This window comes from Eutrema salsugineum, unplaced genomic scaffold (genome assembly GCF_000478725.1).
Source record: "Eutrema salsugineum unplaced genomic scaffold, Eutsalg1_0 scaffold_2, whole genome shotgun sequence".
In the NCBI taxonomy this organism is placed as follows: domain Eukaryota; kingdom Viridiplantae; phylum Streptophyta; class Magnoliopsida; order Brassicales; family Brassicaceae; genus Eutrema; species Eutrema salsugineum.
In genome coordinates, this window is record NW_006256829.1 from 1,507,640 (window position 1) to 1,520,870 (window position 13,231).

General features: G+C 38.0%; 3 protein-coding genes and 1 long non-coding RNA gene across 4 annotated transcripts; 1 reads left to right on the plus strand and 3 right to left on the minus strand.

Annotated features, from left to right (window-relative positions):
• The first annotated feature begins 506 nt into the window (after nt 1-506).
• LOC112086793 lies at nt 507-1,469 on the plus strand. Its single transcript, XR_002899651.1, has 2 exons — nt 507-673; nt 1,002-1,469. It is a non-coding gene; the product is annotated as an uncharacterized LOC112086793 (long non-coding RNA).
• Nucleotides 1,470-1,992: 523 nt separating this feature from the next.
• LOC18019552 lies at nt 1,993-4,880 on the minus strand. The gene is made up of 7 exons (XM_006398923.2): nt 4,535-4,880; nt 4,327-4,399; nt 3,134-4,093; nt 2,987-3,049; nt 2,685-2,896; nt 2,482-2,597; nt 1,993-2,392 (listed from the first exon to the last, which is right to left on the minus strand). Exons 1-7 carry the CDS (start codon nt 4,592-4,594, stop codon nt 2,281-2,283), a joined length of 1,596 nt encoding a protein of 531 aa, XP_006398986.1. The 5' UTR covers nt 4,595-4,880; the 3' UTR covers nt 1,993-2,280.
• Nucleotides 4,881-6,509: 1,629 nt separating this feature from the next.
• LOC18019553 lies at nt 6,510-7,537 on the minus strand. Its single transcript, XM_006398924.2, has one exon. The coding sequence runs from the start codon at nt 7,280-7,282 to the stop codon at nt 6,575-6,577; it is 708 nt and encodes a 235-aa protein (XP_006398987.1). The 5' UTR covers nt 7,283-7,537; the 3' UTR covers nt 6,510-6,574.
• Nucleotides 7,538-9,813: 2,276 nt separating this feature from the next.
• On the minus strand, nt 9,814-12,091 carry LOC18019554 (phenylalanine N-monooxygenase). Its single transcript, XM_024156754.1, is given in 4 exon segments — nt 9,814-10,440; nt 11,118-11,573; nt 11,575-11,928; nt 11,930-12,091. Coding segments are annotated over 4 exon segments (1,599 nt in total).
• Nucleotides 12,092-13,231: the final 1,140 nt, after the last annotated feature.

Below are 13,231 nucleotides of genomic sequence, written 5' to 3' on the forward strand. Positions count from 1 at the left end.
CATGTCAAATGTTTGAAGAATTTAGGCCTAGGAAATGATCCAGACTTCTAATTAGATGAAACTTGAACTACTCATCTCATGAAATGCTCAATTGACTCAAATCTTAACAACAATGATAATTTACATCAGAGTAGTATAACTTACCATGTTAGAGCAGAGTCTTCAGAAACTCCCCAAAAGCCCCTAAAAATCTGGGAGAAAACGAAATCGAATTGATTCAGCAAATAAAGTGAATTTGGGAAAGAAGACAGACGACTGCAAAAATCGGTTTAATGCAACTAAACCGGAAACTCTGACTAATGCAACTAATTTAACGCACCGTACGTAATACGTAACGAATCCGCGGATTCCGCAGTTAATGGGCCTTATAGAGATAAAGCCCAATTTGTCTCTACCTAAATAAAATCAGAATTTGCATTGAACCAATAGCAATCGAGTATCTAGCATTGGTGATCCTGGTCAAACTTGTATTATTAGATCTGCACCGTTGAAAGGGGGCAAGAAATGAGCAATTACAACGATCTGCTTTACAATCGTTGCCCTATAAAATAATAATAACAGTTGCCGTACGCGCCAGTTTACAGTCATCACTTGACTTGACTTGCTTTTTCGAGATCGGAGCTCAAATTTGAATTCAGTGAAGCTTGAGAGGTTTCAGAAAGACAGAGCAGAGGTACGAATTTCCCGAATATCTTTTGTTTTATTTTTCTTGTAATGTTATCTCGTTTGATTGTAACGAAATTTAAACGGATTAGTTATCTTCTTTTCGCCGATTCGTCTTCTGGATTTAGGTTTTATGTTAGAAAGGAATGGTTTCGGTAGATTTAGGTGTCAGATTATTTCTTAGGCTAGGATCATCCGCTGGTTCTGAATATGTAGAATCATCATTTGATATCGACTGTCTTCTAAGTTTTCTACAAGTTTTATTACGAAAAAGATTGTAGTTTGATATCGTTTGTTTAACTTTCTTGAAATGTTTTTTCTTCTCTCTGTTGATGCAGCAGGATGGCGATTGCACCACCACCACCACCACCGGTCCGCCCTCAATTGCAGATTAAGAGCTGCAAATGGAGGGGAGCACCTCGTGGCCATAATCTACAGATGTGCTTGTTCCAACAATGTGCACATCGAGGTTTATAGGGACAGACCGATGTACGTGTACTCTGACCAGAGATGCTATGCCACGGTGGCTGTGACGTGGGTCGGTGAACGAGTTCGCATTGAGAGCACCTGTGTCTGCAATGCGGGGTGTCAATTTACTCGCGACAACGGTGGATCCGTAGCTCTTGGAACCTTTGCCAATAATATTCCGTCTGCAATGTAGTTATGTTGTTTGAATGAAACTAAAAAATCTGGATTCTCTTGAAACAGATTCAACTATGTAATGAGATGAGCAAGTATTGAATGTCTATTTCCTAGATTCAATTGTAATAAATTCAGACCAGAACTCAAGCTTAATTTAGTGATCGCAGCTGTCTCACTTGTTTTTAATTCCTGCATTTTCAACTTCACAAACTTCAAATCGGATACTAACAAAGAGGAAAGTTGTGTGGTAAAGATATATATCTCAAGTTGTTCAATTTTGAATTGGAAAGATGTCTAATTACGAATTCATTATCTTCTTCTGATGGCGTTTCCTCGAGCTGGTTGAATACAGCCCTAACTATCGTTCTTAGCTCTTGTACAGAGAGTATTGTTTCTTCCATCACAATCTCTTATTTTGCTTTATGATATTTGCTGCATCAAGAACTGGTTTGGGTATGTGGTGAAGACACTGGACAATGCAGAGAGTCTCGAGCTTCAGTATCTTCATTGGATAAAGCTCCGGAAGATCCATCGGCCAAGGAAACACCAAGCAAGTTGTTCTCTCTCTGGCTCTAATAACGATCCTTGTTTACAGCATGATGTGACCAGTTTCTGCTCCTATATTCTCTATGAAAGAACTGAAAATAACTTATCTACAAATCACAGATCAGTGTCACAGATGTTTGAGGGAATTAGCCTAGGACAAGGTCCAGACTTCTAATAGCTAAAACATATTCGAATCATTACACAGTACATAATTAATTCAGCAAAGCAAGGTTCTTATTGTAAAACAAAATTGCAGAGAAAAATGAGCCTATAGAAGAAGAAAAGAAAAAGCTGATGATCATCGCTCCTAGTATTACAGATGCACATACAAAGGAAAAGCTCTGCTATGAAAGTTTACACTAGAGTAACTGAGAAAACGTTTTCGACTAAAAAGCTTAAATCAGATACTGGTGAGAAGTTTCAAGGAGTTCAGGTACAGGTTATGTTCTCCTTTGATGCTAGAAAATTGCAGGTCGAGTATATGGAGGCTGCGGCTGCTCTAACGACTAAATCCTTATCTGTGATCAGCGCATCTGAAGCTCTGTAACACAATTTAGACAGCAAGAAACTAAAAATTTGGATTCGGGAGACAGATTTCAACAGTGTTAACAGTTAGTGAAAAGGCCATACCTAGAGTACAATGGCATTCCTAACTGTAAGAAGTTCTGACCAGAACTCAAGCTCAAGTGTTGCAAACCTCGATCACAATGTGACTGCAGCTCTCTTACTTGGTTTAACCAGCTTTCCTGAATTTTCAAATTCACAAACTCCAAATCAGATACCAACGGAGATATAGAAAAGAGGTGTGGTAAAGACATTTTCAACTCTTTTACCAATTGTTTCTCTTCTTCTGATAGCGTTTGTTCGAGTTGATTAAACAGCGCTATCCATCTTGTCTTGTGGATATCGACTGTTGAAGCCCTCGAAGCCCCATTGAGAAGTAAGTTTGGGTCATTTTCTTGATCAGCTGGGAATTCTTTCCTTATCAAGAAAGGTAGCTCTGTCGTGACAACTGCACGAACCCTCTTCTTGCTACGCCGAAGAGCTGACAAGTACAAAAAGGAAATTTCAGGAACATCCAAGTATTTAAGTTTTTTTCATTGCATCAGTGATAATAAATGAGAGTGTTGGTTACCGGAAACACGGCCTTTAATGTCCTGATGAAGCAATTCCAACCATTGAGAAGCTACTGTAGCCGCTGCAAATCAAAGTTGAAGATTAATCTAGGCCACATATGATAGCATAAATCCATGCACATTGTGTAATGAATTCAAGATTATACCTTTAACAGTGAGTACACTAGCACAGTTGAGATCTGCTGTGTCCTCGCTCGACAAGGAACTTGCATTTTCCGTTAACTCACCACCATCTGTGCATTTCTCCTCGTAGTAGCGCATAGAGTAGTTATCTTCCGGCATGGCATACTTGAATCCTTGGCTAAAATCGGATCTAGAGGCATCAGTGTTCACATCTGCCAAGTTCCTCCTGGAACCCCCAACTGCGGTTTTACTATGCCTCATCGAGGGGTGGTAGAAGTTTCCAGAATCTTTATCAGACTTGACAATGCTTTCAATAATGGACAATACTTGCTTTTTGTTTCTCACATGATTTATAATTCCAGGGTTCAATTCATTGAGCAGTCCACTAGGAGCACCGAGCCTGGCAAACCTGTCAACTTCTTCCTTCCTTGCAACCTCTATCTTTCTCTTCTTCACCGTTGCAGCATCATTATTCCTGCTTTTGCGACCACGTTTCCTTGGAGCCGGGATCCCTCCATGAGAAGATGAGACGACACAGCTGCTTGATGTTACTGAAATCCCACCGTGAGGATTAGAAAGAAACCCATTCTGTTTCATTGCTTTCCACAGCTTCATTGGATCTTTTTCCTCAACAGGAACATTCGAACTTCCACACTCGGAATACACATCCGTTGAACTAGATTTATCGCGTCTCCTGGAGGAGCAAACCGATGATAAATCATCATTTAAGCAACTGGAAACTGAAAGTCCGCTTCTTTTCTGTGCTACACTTTCAGCGTCATTTCTCTTAACCAAAGCTCCTTTTTCACAATCAACATCTGTGTTAAGAAGACCAGCTTTACTGGAAGAAGGCTTCACCTCTTGACCCAACAACAGCTCAGTCTTATGAATCATTCCTTCTTTAACAAAACTCTGCGAAGCTCGACCAGCCTGAGATATTTCATTCGCGTTTTCAATGCCTTTAGAAGCATGACCAGTGTTACCTGTAGAATAAATGGAAGGCCAAGGAATGTTCAAATTACATTTTGAAAGCTTCAATATCAAAAATTTCACAGGTAAAAAAAAAGAGTCACAGTTTAAGTTCTATTGTATGCCTTCCCTAAAAGGCTAAAACTCAAGAACTCAATTGAAACCATATTCATAAAAGGAATGTGTATCGCATCATAAAACGATGAGCCATCGAATGAGATTTGCTCGGCTAGTAACAGTAAATTACCTGAATTTAGAATTGAGTTAACACGTCGAATTTTATTCAACTCATGTTTTCCATCCAATTCATTGCCTCCGATCTAAATCCCAGAAACCCAAAAAAGTAAAACAAGTTATAATTAGATCGAAATTTTTGTCAAACAAAGTACCAGCAAAAAATCTAATTCACTCCGACCAAAACCAAAAGAAGAAAAAGAAGAAATTAAAGAACTTACCTTTAAGTCGGATCTGGGAATCGACGAAAACCCTCCAGAAACATCGTCGTGTTCACCCATGGCGAGTCAATTACTACCTCGAAACGAACCCAGAAAAAATACCCTCGAAGATTTATCAAAAGAAGCCACAAATTTCGAGAAAATCAAATCGGAAGAGACCCAGAAAATGGTGATTTTAGATTCCTTTAATCCTCGATAGGAAAGACCCAAAATGGAGATCGAGGGTTTGAGTGCTTTAGTCTAGGGTTTAAGATCTGATGGTAGAGATCCGAATGTGAATTTGAGACCCTAGAATTGGAGCGGGGGGAAAGAGGGAGAGAGAGAGAGAGGAGGAAGAAGAAGGATGAAGAGCGCGCGATGTGGGCGTAGTTTAATAATTTCTGACAACAACAAATGTATTTGTTTTGTATTTGGGTTTTCTGGGGGATCTTAAGGTTTTCAAATTCAAACCAGACTCTTTCGTGATTTGGAGGGAATAGTGGTTCGGGCCTTATCTTTTGCATCTTGAGAGCTCATTACCAAAATTCGCAGGCCTTTTTACTTTTTTTTTTTCTTTCCAACACAATTTATTTTTTAATTATCAGTACAACATGCTATTCCTAGCAATTTGAATTTTCAATTCAAGGCGAGTGATTATGGTTTAAAAATAATTAGATTTGGAATTTAATTGCGAACAACATGTGTAAAAGCAAAAGCAATTGTAAATATATGAATTTTAGCAAATATTTAGTTATGACTATATACTATATTCAAATTTTTTATCTTTCTTTTAATTTTATTGATATTTTTCATATTTATAAACAGTTAACAACATACTTGTGATATATTATATTAGAATCCGCATACATACATGCATGTCACAATCAAATAAGTTAACAATTTTGAATCATTGTATGATATATAATATTGCCATTCAAAATTTTTGTCTTCCAATCTTTAATAGGATTAGTAGTACCACATGATTATGCCCAAAATCTGCACAAATATTTTACCTACAAAATCCAGTATAACTTATGAAATCTTTTTATTGTGATGTTTTACCATCTAATCAAAGTTATGACATGTTCATTGATTAAGATATACATTTTTTTGGATATGATGACGATCATATTATGATATGTTGCAATGTTACCGTGATTATAATAAAATGAAAATGAATGTTCTCTGTGACTTGGATGAAGATGACAAGAGTATCATGATCCACTGCATGGATAGCGAATTGATGATCACTCAACATCTACCCGATGATGGTGTAATAATTGAATCAAAGTTGCTCGTAGATTTACTGACGATTGTAAACGTGTCGTTGGAAATTCTGTTTTTGAGGTGTGATGTAGCTTTCTGCAAATTTAAAATTATCACACAAAATTTGACATAGAACAAAAAGCACTGGAAAACTTATGAGCAATACCTTTATGCTGGTGGGCGATGATGACCTCCAAGATCTAGATAATCATGATCAAGTCATTGAGTTACCTACTTGCAAACACTTGTTCCACAAGGTAAGTTTTTATGATTGGAAAAAAGGGTTTGAGCTGAATTGCAAAAACAGTATTATTAGCATCATAAGTACTAAGTAGTACTTAACCCTATGTGATTACACTCAGTGGATCTCAAACTTACTTTCCAATTTGAATTTTATCGAGGACAAATTAACTTGTAGAAATGTGTGCAACTTTTCTCTTTATGTGAAACATGAAAACATACATGAAATTATTAATATTATTTACGACAGAAAACATACATGATATTAAGTTGTTAAGATTTAGGGGAAAAAACTATCATAAAAGAAAAATGATATAGATCAGATATTAGCACTTTGAGACTAAAAGACTGATCCTCTTCACTTGTACTTGTATCTCATATGTATCTCATATGCGGATTTGAATTCGTACGATGAAATATCGACAGCACTAACATCTATAAATTAAAATTCAATATGTGTTGGTAAATTAAGGTTTAAAACCATAGTTGATATTCTTCCAAATTAGCCAATTAATATTTTATTATTTACATGATATGAAAACATATGCTTCATTGTCAATTTCCCACAAGCCAACAATTTCTAAGCTGAGATTCACTCGTCTCCCTAAAACTCGACACCTTAGCTAAGCAGAAATGGGTACACAGCATTCCCATACCCGACCCGGAACCTGACCCTGACCCGACCCGTGTAGTCTTCAACAGATAACAAACCGGCCCACACTCCACTCCTTTCCCCTGCACCACCAACCCCCACGCACGTGTGCCGTCGCCACCGTCATATCCACAACCGCAGCTCTCCTCCGCCGCCGCTCCTAACTGCTCCACGAATATCATCCCCTCCGGCATCTCCGCCTCTCCTCTCTCCCATCTCCCCTTCACCGCCGCCCATTCCTCTGCTTTCATCACCACCACCGTTCCTTCCTCTTCTTCTCCGGCGTACAAATGCACTAACAACGGCGCTTGGCTCAAATTCTTCACGATCTCCGTCACCGATTCCTTCATCCACCTGTCCAGCTTCTCACGCGCCACCCCCACGGCTCTTCCATCTTTTCCTCCTCTGCTTTTCTTTCCTCTCTGTTTCTCTATCTCCGATACCGCCTCCGCCATCGACGCCGTGATCCTCCTGATGTTTGATCGGCGATTACCGTCGCTATTAATCGGGAACGACGATCTCGCAATGTGATCTGATCCACAGGGAAACTCTAATACGCCGCGGTGCACCAGATAACTACCACCGTAACCAATTTTTGCGTAGGCCGCCATCTTTCTTCGGTGGTGAGATTTTACGTCCAATAAAATTATCTAAATCACACAAATCCTCGCCGGATTTGAATTCTTATTTATTATATTAGCAAAATTTAATGTCAAAGAGAAATGAAGATATAGTTAACGACGAGGATTGAGGCGGAGAAACATCCAGCGGTCGGATGAATTAATTCCAACGTAGAAGGTGACTAATTATATATATATATAACGCCTAGGTTCCATAACATGGTGACGTCGTTCTTACCTGAGACTGTTTGACGAGATATAATCGTGTGTAACCGTATCTATCCTAAGTCCCGGTGGACCGTAACAAAGTATATGTTTACTGCTTTGTTTTGTTAATCATTGCATGGGAGAATAAGTTAAGTAGGTAAACCATTGGTTGCACGACAGAAACCCCGTAGTGGATTATTGCTTAGTGGAACGACGTCAACGATGAAAGGACCTTTAACGAAATAACGGCGTTTTCTTTTTAATCCAGACAGACGCGCTGCACGCGAATGTCGTTTGATCTAAGCCGTACGATCATAATTTCACGTCCCAGAGAGAATGGATCGGACGGTTGCCGCAAAACGTAGAAAATCGATAGGCACGTGGGAATTTAGTTTGGATGCGTGGAGACCTCGGAGTAACACGCGACGCTCGTCTTCTGAACTTAATGGATTCCGTGTTTCACACAAGTTTGCCACGTCAGTTCAATGTTTTCAGTATTTTTTTTGTAAAAAGTAAAACCAAATTAGCAAATTTTAGTCACCCGAAAATGGTATATATATTATATTTTCCCCAATTTTCAAAATCTGATAGACCTGTTTGGATTCACGACACTACAAAGGGAATATACAGTCAAGAGTGGATATTGGTTAGCTTTCCAGGATAACATAGAAGAAGTTGTTGCTCCTCATGGAAATTCCGAGCTTAAAAGAAAAATCTGAAAACTACCAATTATACCAAAACTAAAACATTTTCTCTGGAGTATTTTAACTAGAGCTATTAGAACAGCGACTAAATTAAATATAAGAGAGATTCTTATGGATTCAACATGTCAACGATGTTGTTTGTCTCCAGAAACAATAAATCACACAATGTTTACTTGCCCTGTCTCCAAAATGATTTGGCGAATGTCCCAGTGTCCATGGCAACCGAGTGATACAGATCATGAGGAATATTGTGATAATAATTTCTCAAGTCTACTTGATTTTCACAATTCTGAAGCTCCATCAGTTTTTCAAAAACTTCAGCCTTTTTGGATAATTTGGCGAATATGGAAATCTAGATGTGATTTGATTTTCAAAAAACAAAGAGTGCATCCAGAACGAGTCATCAGTTATGCAAACATTGACGTTAATGAATGGATTCAAGCAAATATATCAAAGTCATATTCTGATCCCAATTAGCATTATATTGACAAGTGGGAGTTTTGAGACTTGAAATTCTGAAAATCAAGTTAGATGCACTGTTCACAACAATGAATCTGTTTGTCTACAAAATCATCAAAACGTTTGGCATCGACCACCTCCTGGAACTTTTAAATGCAATTTTGATGCAAGTTTTAATCCTGTAAATCAGCTTTCTATTGTAGGCTGGATCGTCTGTGATCATAACGGAAACCATTGTTTTTGGGGGTCTTCCTCAATAGGTAGAACATCTACACCATTGGAAGCAGAGGCAAAAGCTCTTTTAATTGCAATGCAACAACTTTGGAGTACAGGATTAAGATGTATAATCTTTGAAGGAGATTGCAAAATTCTGATTGACGTTATTCATAACAAATCCTCAGAGTTTTCCATTGACAACATTTGCAGTGACATGTCGTATTGGAAGGCAAAATTTGATGATTGTTCATTTAATCACACTAAGAGAACAAATAATGCCTCAGCTCATATGTTGGTAAAACGTGGTCCTTTAAATTTAATTTTCTACTCTTCAAAATTGTATTCATCTAGATGGTTGACTGTACCTTTGTATTCAGACTTTGTAAAATTATTTAATTAATAAAATCTATTTTGCCGGAAAAAAAAATATATATTATATTTTCTTAATTTTGAAATTGTCAGAAAGAAAAAAAAAATATATTACCCTTCTCCTTAATCCATTTGTTTTTCTAGATCTCTTTTATAAGTTCTAAAATAAAAAGGGAAAAATCCACCAAAAATAAATGCATATCGTGGTTATAAGATACAAATTCATTAAATAATAGATAAAACAAACCCACAGATGTTTTATTAGGTAACTGCAAATATGCAGTATATGTAAATGTAATCGTTAATAGTATTGAATCTAGATATCTAAATTTAGCTAATAGATGCTGTAGAATCACCCATTTAGAAAACAAAATCAAAAGCACTCTAGAAGAGACATGTTCCGCATAGGACTTATAAAAGAGAGTAAGACTTAACATTGAAAATTCTGGAACCACATCTACAATAGTGTTAATAGATTTTTCTAGAAGCTGAGTGATTAATTTAACGTATCGTAACATATATATACAATAACTACTACATTTTTATTGTAATAATCTATTTTCTTAATTAGGTTGGGTAAACTTGTGGAACCAGATGTGGTGATGCAATCGCGTGTAAAGGTTTTGCCATGAAAATATCACTCTTGCTTTCCGAAATGTCGATTTTACACTCACCAGGCACTGGTGACCACGTGAACCCTTGAATCAACCGAGCCAGCAACATGTACGTCATGGCAGACCCAATGCTCGAACCCAAACAGCCTCTTCGTCCCGCGCTGAACGATATTAGATTGAGATCTTGATCGTTCAGGTCCACGTTTTTGTTATTGCCCAAATGTCTCTCAGGGTTGAACTTAAGCGGCTTGTCCCACACGTTAGGGTTTCTTCCGATCCCCATACGACTAATTAATACGTGGCTTCCCTTGGGGATGAAGTAACCGTCTACCACTGCGTCAGCCGTCGACATGTGAGGGAGGTTGAACGGCGCCACGGGATGTAACCGGAACGCCTCTTTCACACAAGCCTTCACGTAATTGAGTTTTTGGAGGTCGGATTCAAGGACAAAACGGTCTTTTCCAACTACCCTATCGATCTCTTCTACAGCTTTTTGCATGATGCTCGGCTCGTTAATCATCTCTGCCATGGCCCACTCCGCCGCATTTGATGGGTTATCCACCGTCGCCAACATTAGCTCCTTCGCAATCCAAGAGAGTTGATTTACCACCAATAAAGTTAGAGATCATCAAATTAATAGATTTTCGCAGAAACAAATAAAATTTTAAAGGTTGAATTTTTATATTAAAGAAATGATGAGGCTTTACAAAAATGGTGATGTTAAAAAAAATTGTATGGTGATAGGCGAAGGTGAAGAATTTAAGAGAGCAATAAAGGATTCAAAGCTTTTAGTTGAATCTTGCAAAAAAACAATCAATGTGGATCAAAATCTCGGAACTTGCAAGGAAAGAATCCGAAGGAGATGAAGATTGTCGGAAACTCAGTATGGAACTATGGATTTTGCAATCTCTGAAAGTGACAACTTTAATGTATTGACTGCCAATTGGGAAAATTTTAGAGCCATTCTTAAGAAACTCCAATATTATTTTTTATGGTCTTTGAAGCAGTCGGTTTTGAACTGTCCAATGTGGTTTGTTTCAATCCGCTAGAAAAGTCTTTTTATATTGTTACCGGTTTCGAGTTTGAATATTGTGTTACACTTGAGGAATGATGATTTTTAGTCGTGAATAGAAAAGCTAGTCCTAGACCTAAACATCCTATGAGCTAAGGATCGGAACTTCCTACTTATCACTAAATATTAGATAAAAAAGCTCCATCATATTGTAATGATATTAGTCGACAAATATATGTACGTACCGTCACTTGTGCTTTGATCTCTTCTTCTGACAGTGCAGGTTTCCCGTCAGCGTCTTTTGCCAATATAAACATGTCGAGGAAATCTTGAGGCTCTTTCATCTTCCCGTCACGCCATTGCATGAGTCTTTCATCGACAAAAGGATCATTATACTTACTTATATTTCTCATTGCGCTGCTCACAACCTTCTCATAGCCTTCCAAGTCCAAGAACCTTAGCCACGGGACATAATCCGACAAAGCAAATGCGTAAAGATGGGTTAAAACCGTAAACAAAGAATCAACATGTTCAATCTCTTCGAACCCTGGGCCATATCCATCTTCACTTCCTTTGCCAAAATGCCTAACACCAAACATCATCTTCCGAGCTACATTTCCGCTGTATTGCCGCACCACAAACCTTGTATCAATAACCTCAAAACCATTACCGCTGTTTTTGACACACATGTTATTGATATATATACCGAACTAGGTTATCAGCCTCTTCGGCTCTCTTTTTGAGCATCAGTTTGAAGCTTTTCTGACTCGTCACGTGAGATGCCACAACTCTCCTCATCTTCTTCCACTGCTCACCTTGTGGCACCACCGCAACGGTCAAGTACTGACGGCTGCAATACTCCGTGCCCACTGTTAGCGGTCTGCTGGCGAAAATAGAGTCTTGCTTCTTCAGAATCTCCTGTGCAATCCGAGGGGATGTCACGGGGATCACGTGAGTATTGGCGAGACGGATACATGCAATATCGGTGTTGAGTTCTTCCATGTGTGAATGTATCCACCGGAACACCGGTTTGTTCCTCCTTAATATTTCCGGTAGCTAGGTTTCCGATTAAAGGCCAAGGCTTTGGTCCGGGAGGGAGAGGAAGGCTTCTTGTGTAGGAAGTTACTAACACGGTTTTCTTCGTCTCCTTACGCTTCATCGTTAATGCCAGGATAAGAAAACCTAGAATAAACGCAAAAAATGAGGTGGAGTCGAGCATTCTTGTTCTCAACTTGGGAAAGTGAGTACTTTCTATAGGAGTTTGAATTGAAGAATATTTCTGTCTTTCAAAAGAAGTGTGGAATTTAGTAAGGCTATATCATGTATCCCCCCCAAAAAAAGCCCTATATGTGGGCAACCATGAAACGGTAACGACACGATCTTGTCGTAATCTTGGCAAGTTAAATGTGCTTTAAATGTTGGAAGGAAAGCAATGCAAGGAATCCGCGGTGTTTTCAACAGCTCATGCAGCAATTTATGCATACTTTTCTTGTTGGTTAAATCCGTCACTTCACAAAGACTATGTAATTTCTCAAGTATTATATATAAGAAAGTAAATGTTTGTCGCAAAAAAAATGTATAATTTTCTACCAGCTTTTTTCAAATTCGTCTAAAACTCTTGTGAGAATGTCCTTACGATTCCATAACAAGGTGAACCATGTATGTTTCAATTATTTAGCCATTGGAAATTTACAAATATAATTAACGGAAGAGTAATTAAAAAATAGAAAGCTAATATCACTAATTATTGTACGTAAACTATAATTAGCAGCATGTAAATTTTCTCCGCTTTAGTGAAACTTTTTTTTCAAATGTTCTAAGTTCTAAATAATCTAAAATGTAAATTTCACTAATATTCGATTCTAAGAAATTATAACCATTGTGTTCCAAAACAATTCCAATTATGGTTATCCTTTACGTTTTAACTATCTAAAATGTTTTCTAGAAACAGGAGAATTAGGCTAGGGTTAGAATCGGATGTTTTAGGTTATAAAAAGATCAATAGTTGGTGTCTCGTACATCGCCTGCCGGGTTATAGAAGAACAACAGTCGGTGTCTCGTTCAGTATCGATATGTGTTGCAGTGTGTCACTCCTTCGGCTTACGTTTGTATTAATTGTATACCATGTGCTTGTGTTCTATCAACCAATACTCTTGTATCACAAACTTCTCTATCAACAGTCGATCTCCGTCAGCGTCACAAAACTTCTCATATTATTTGGCAAAAGTCTCCTTCCTCGACTATGTGGCTTCGCGACGTTCACGCTACTTCCTCGTTCATAAATCTGGTTCTTAATTGAGTTCGATTGTTTTGCTTTCAGTAAAGTACTATGTGGATGGTTATGCAATTGTAAATTATA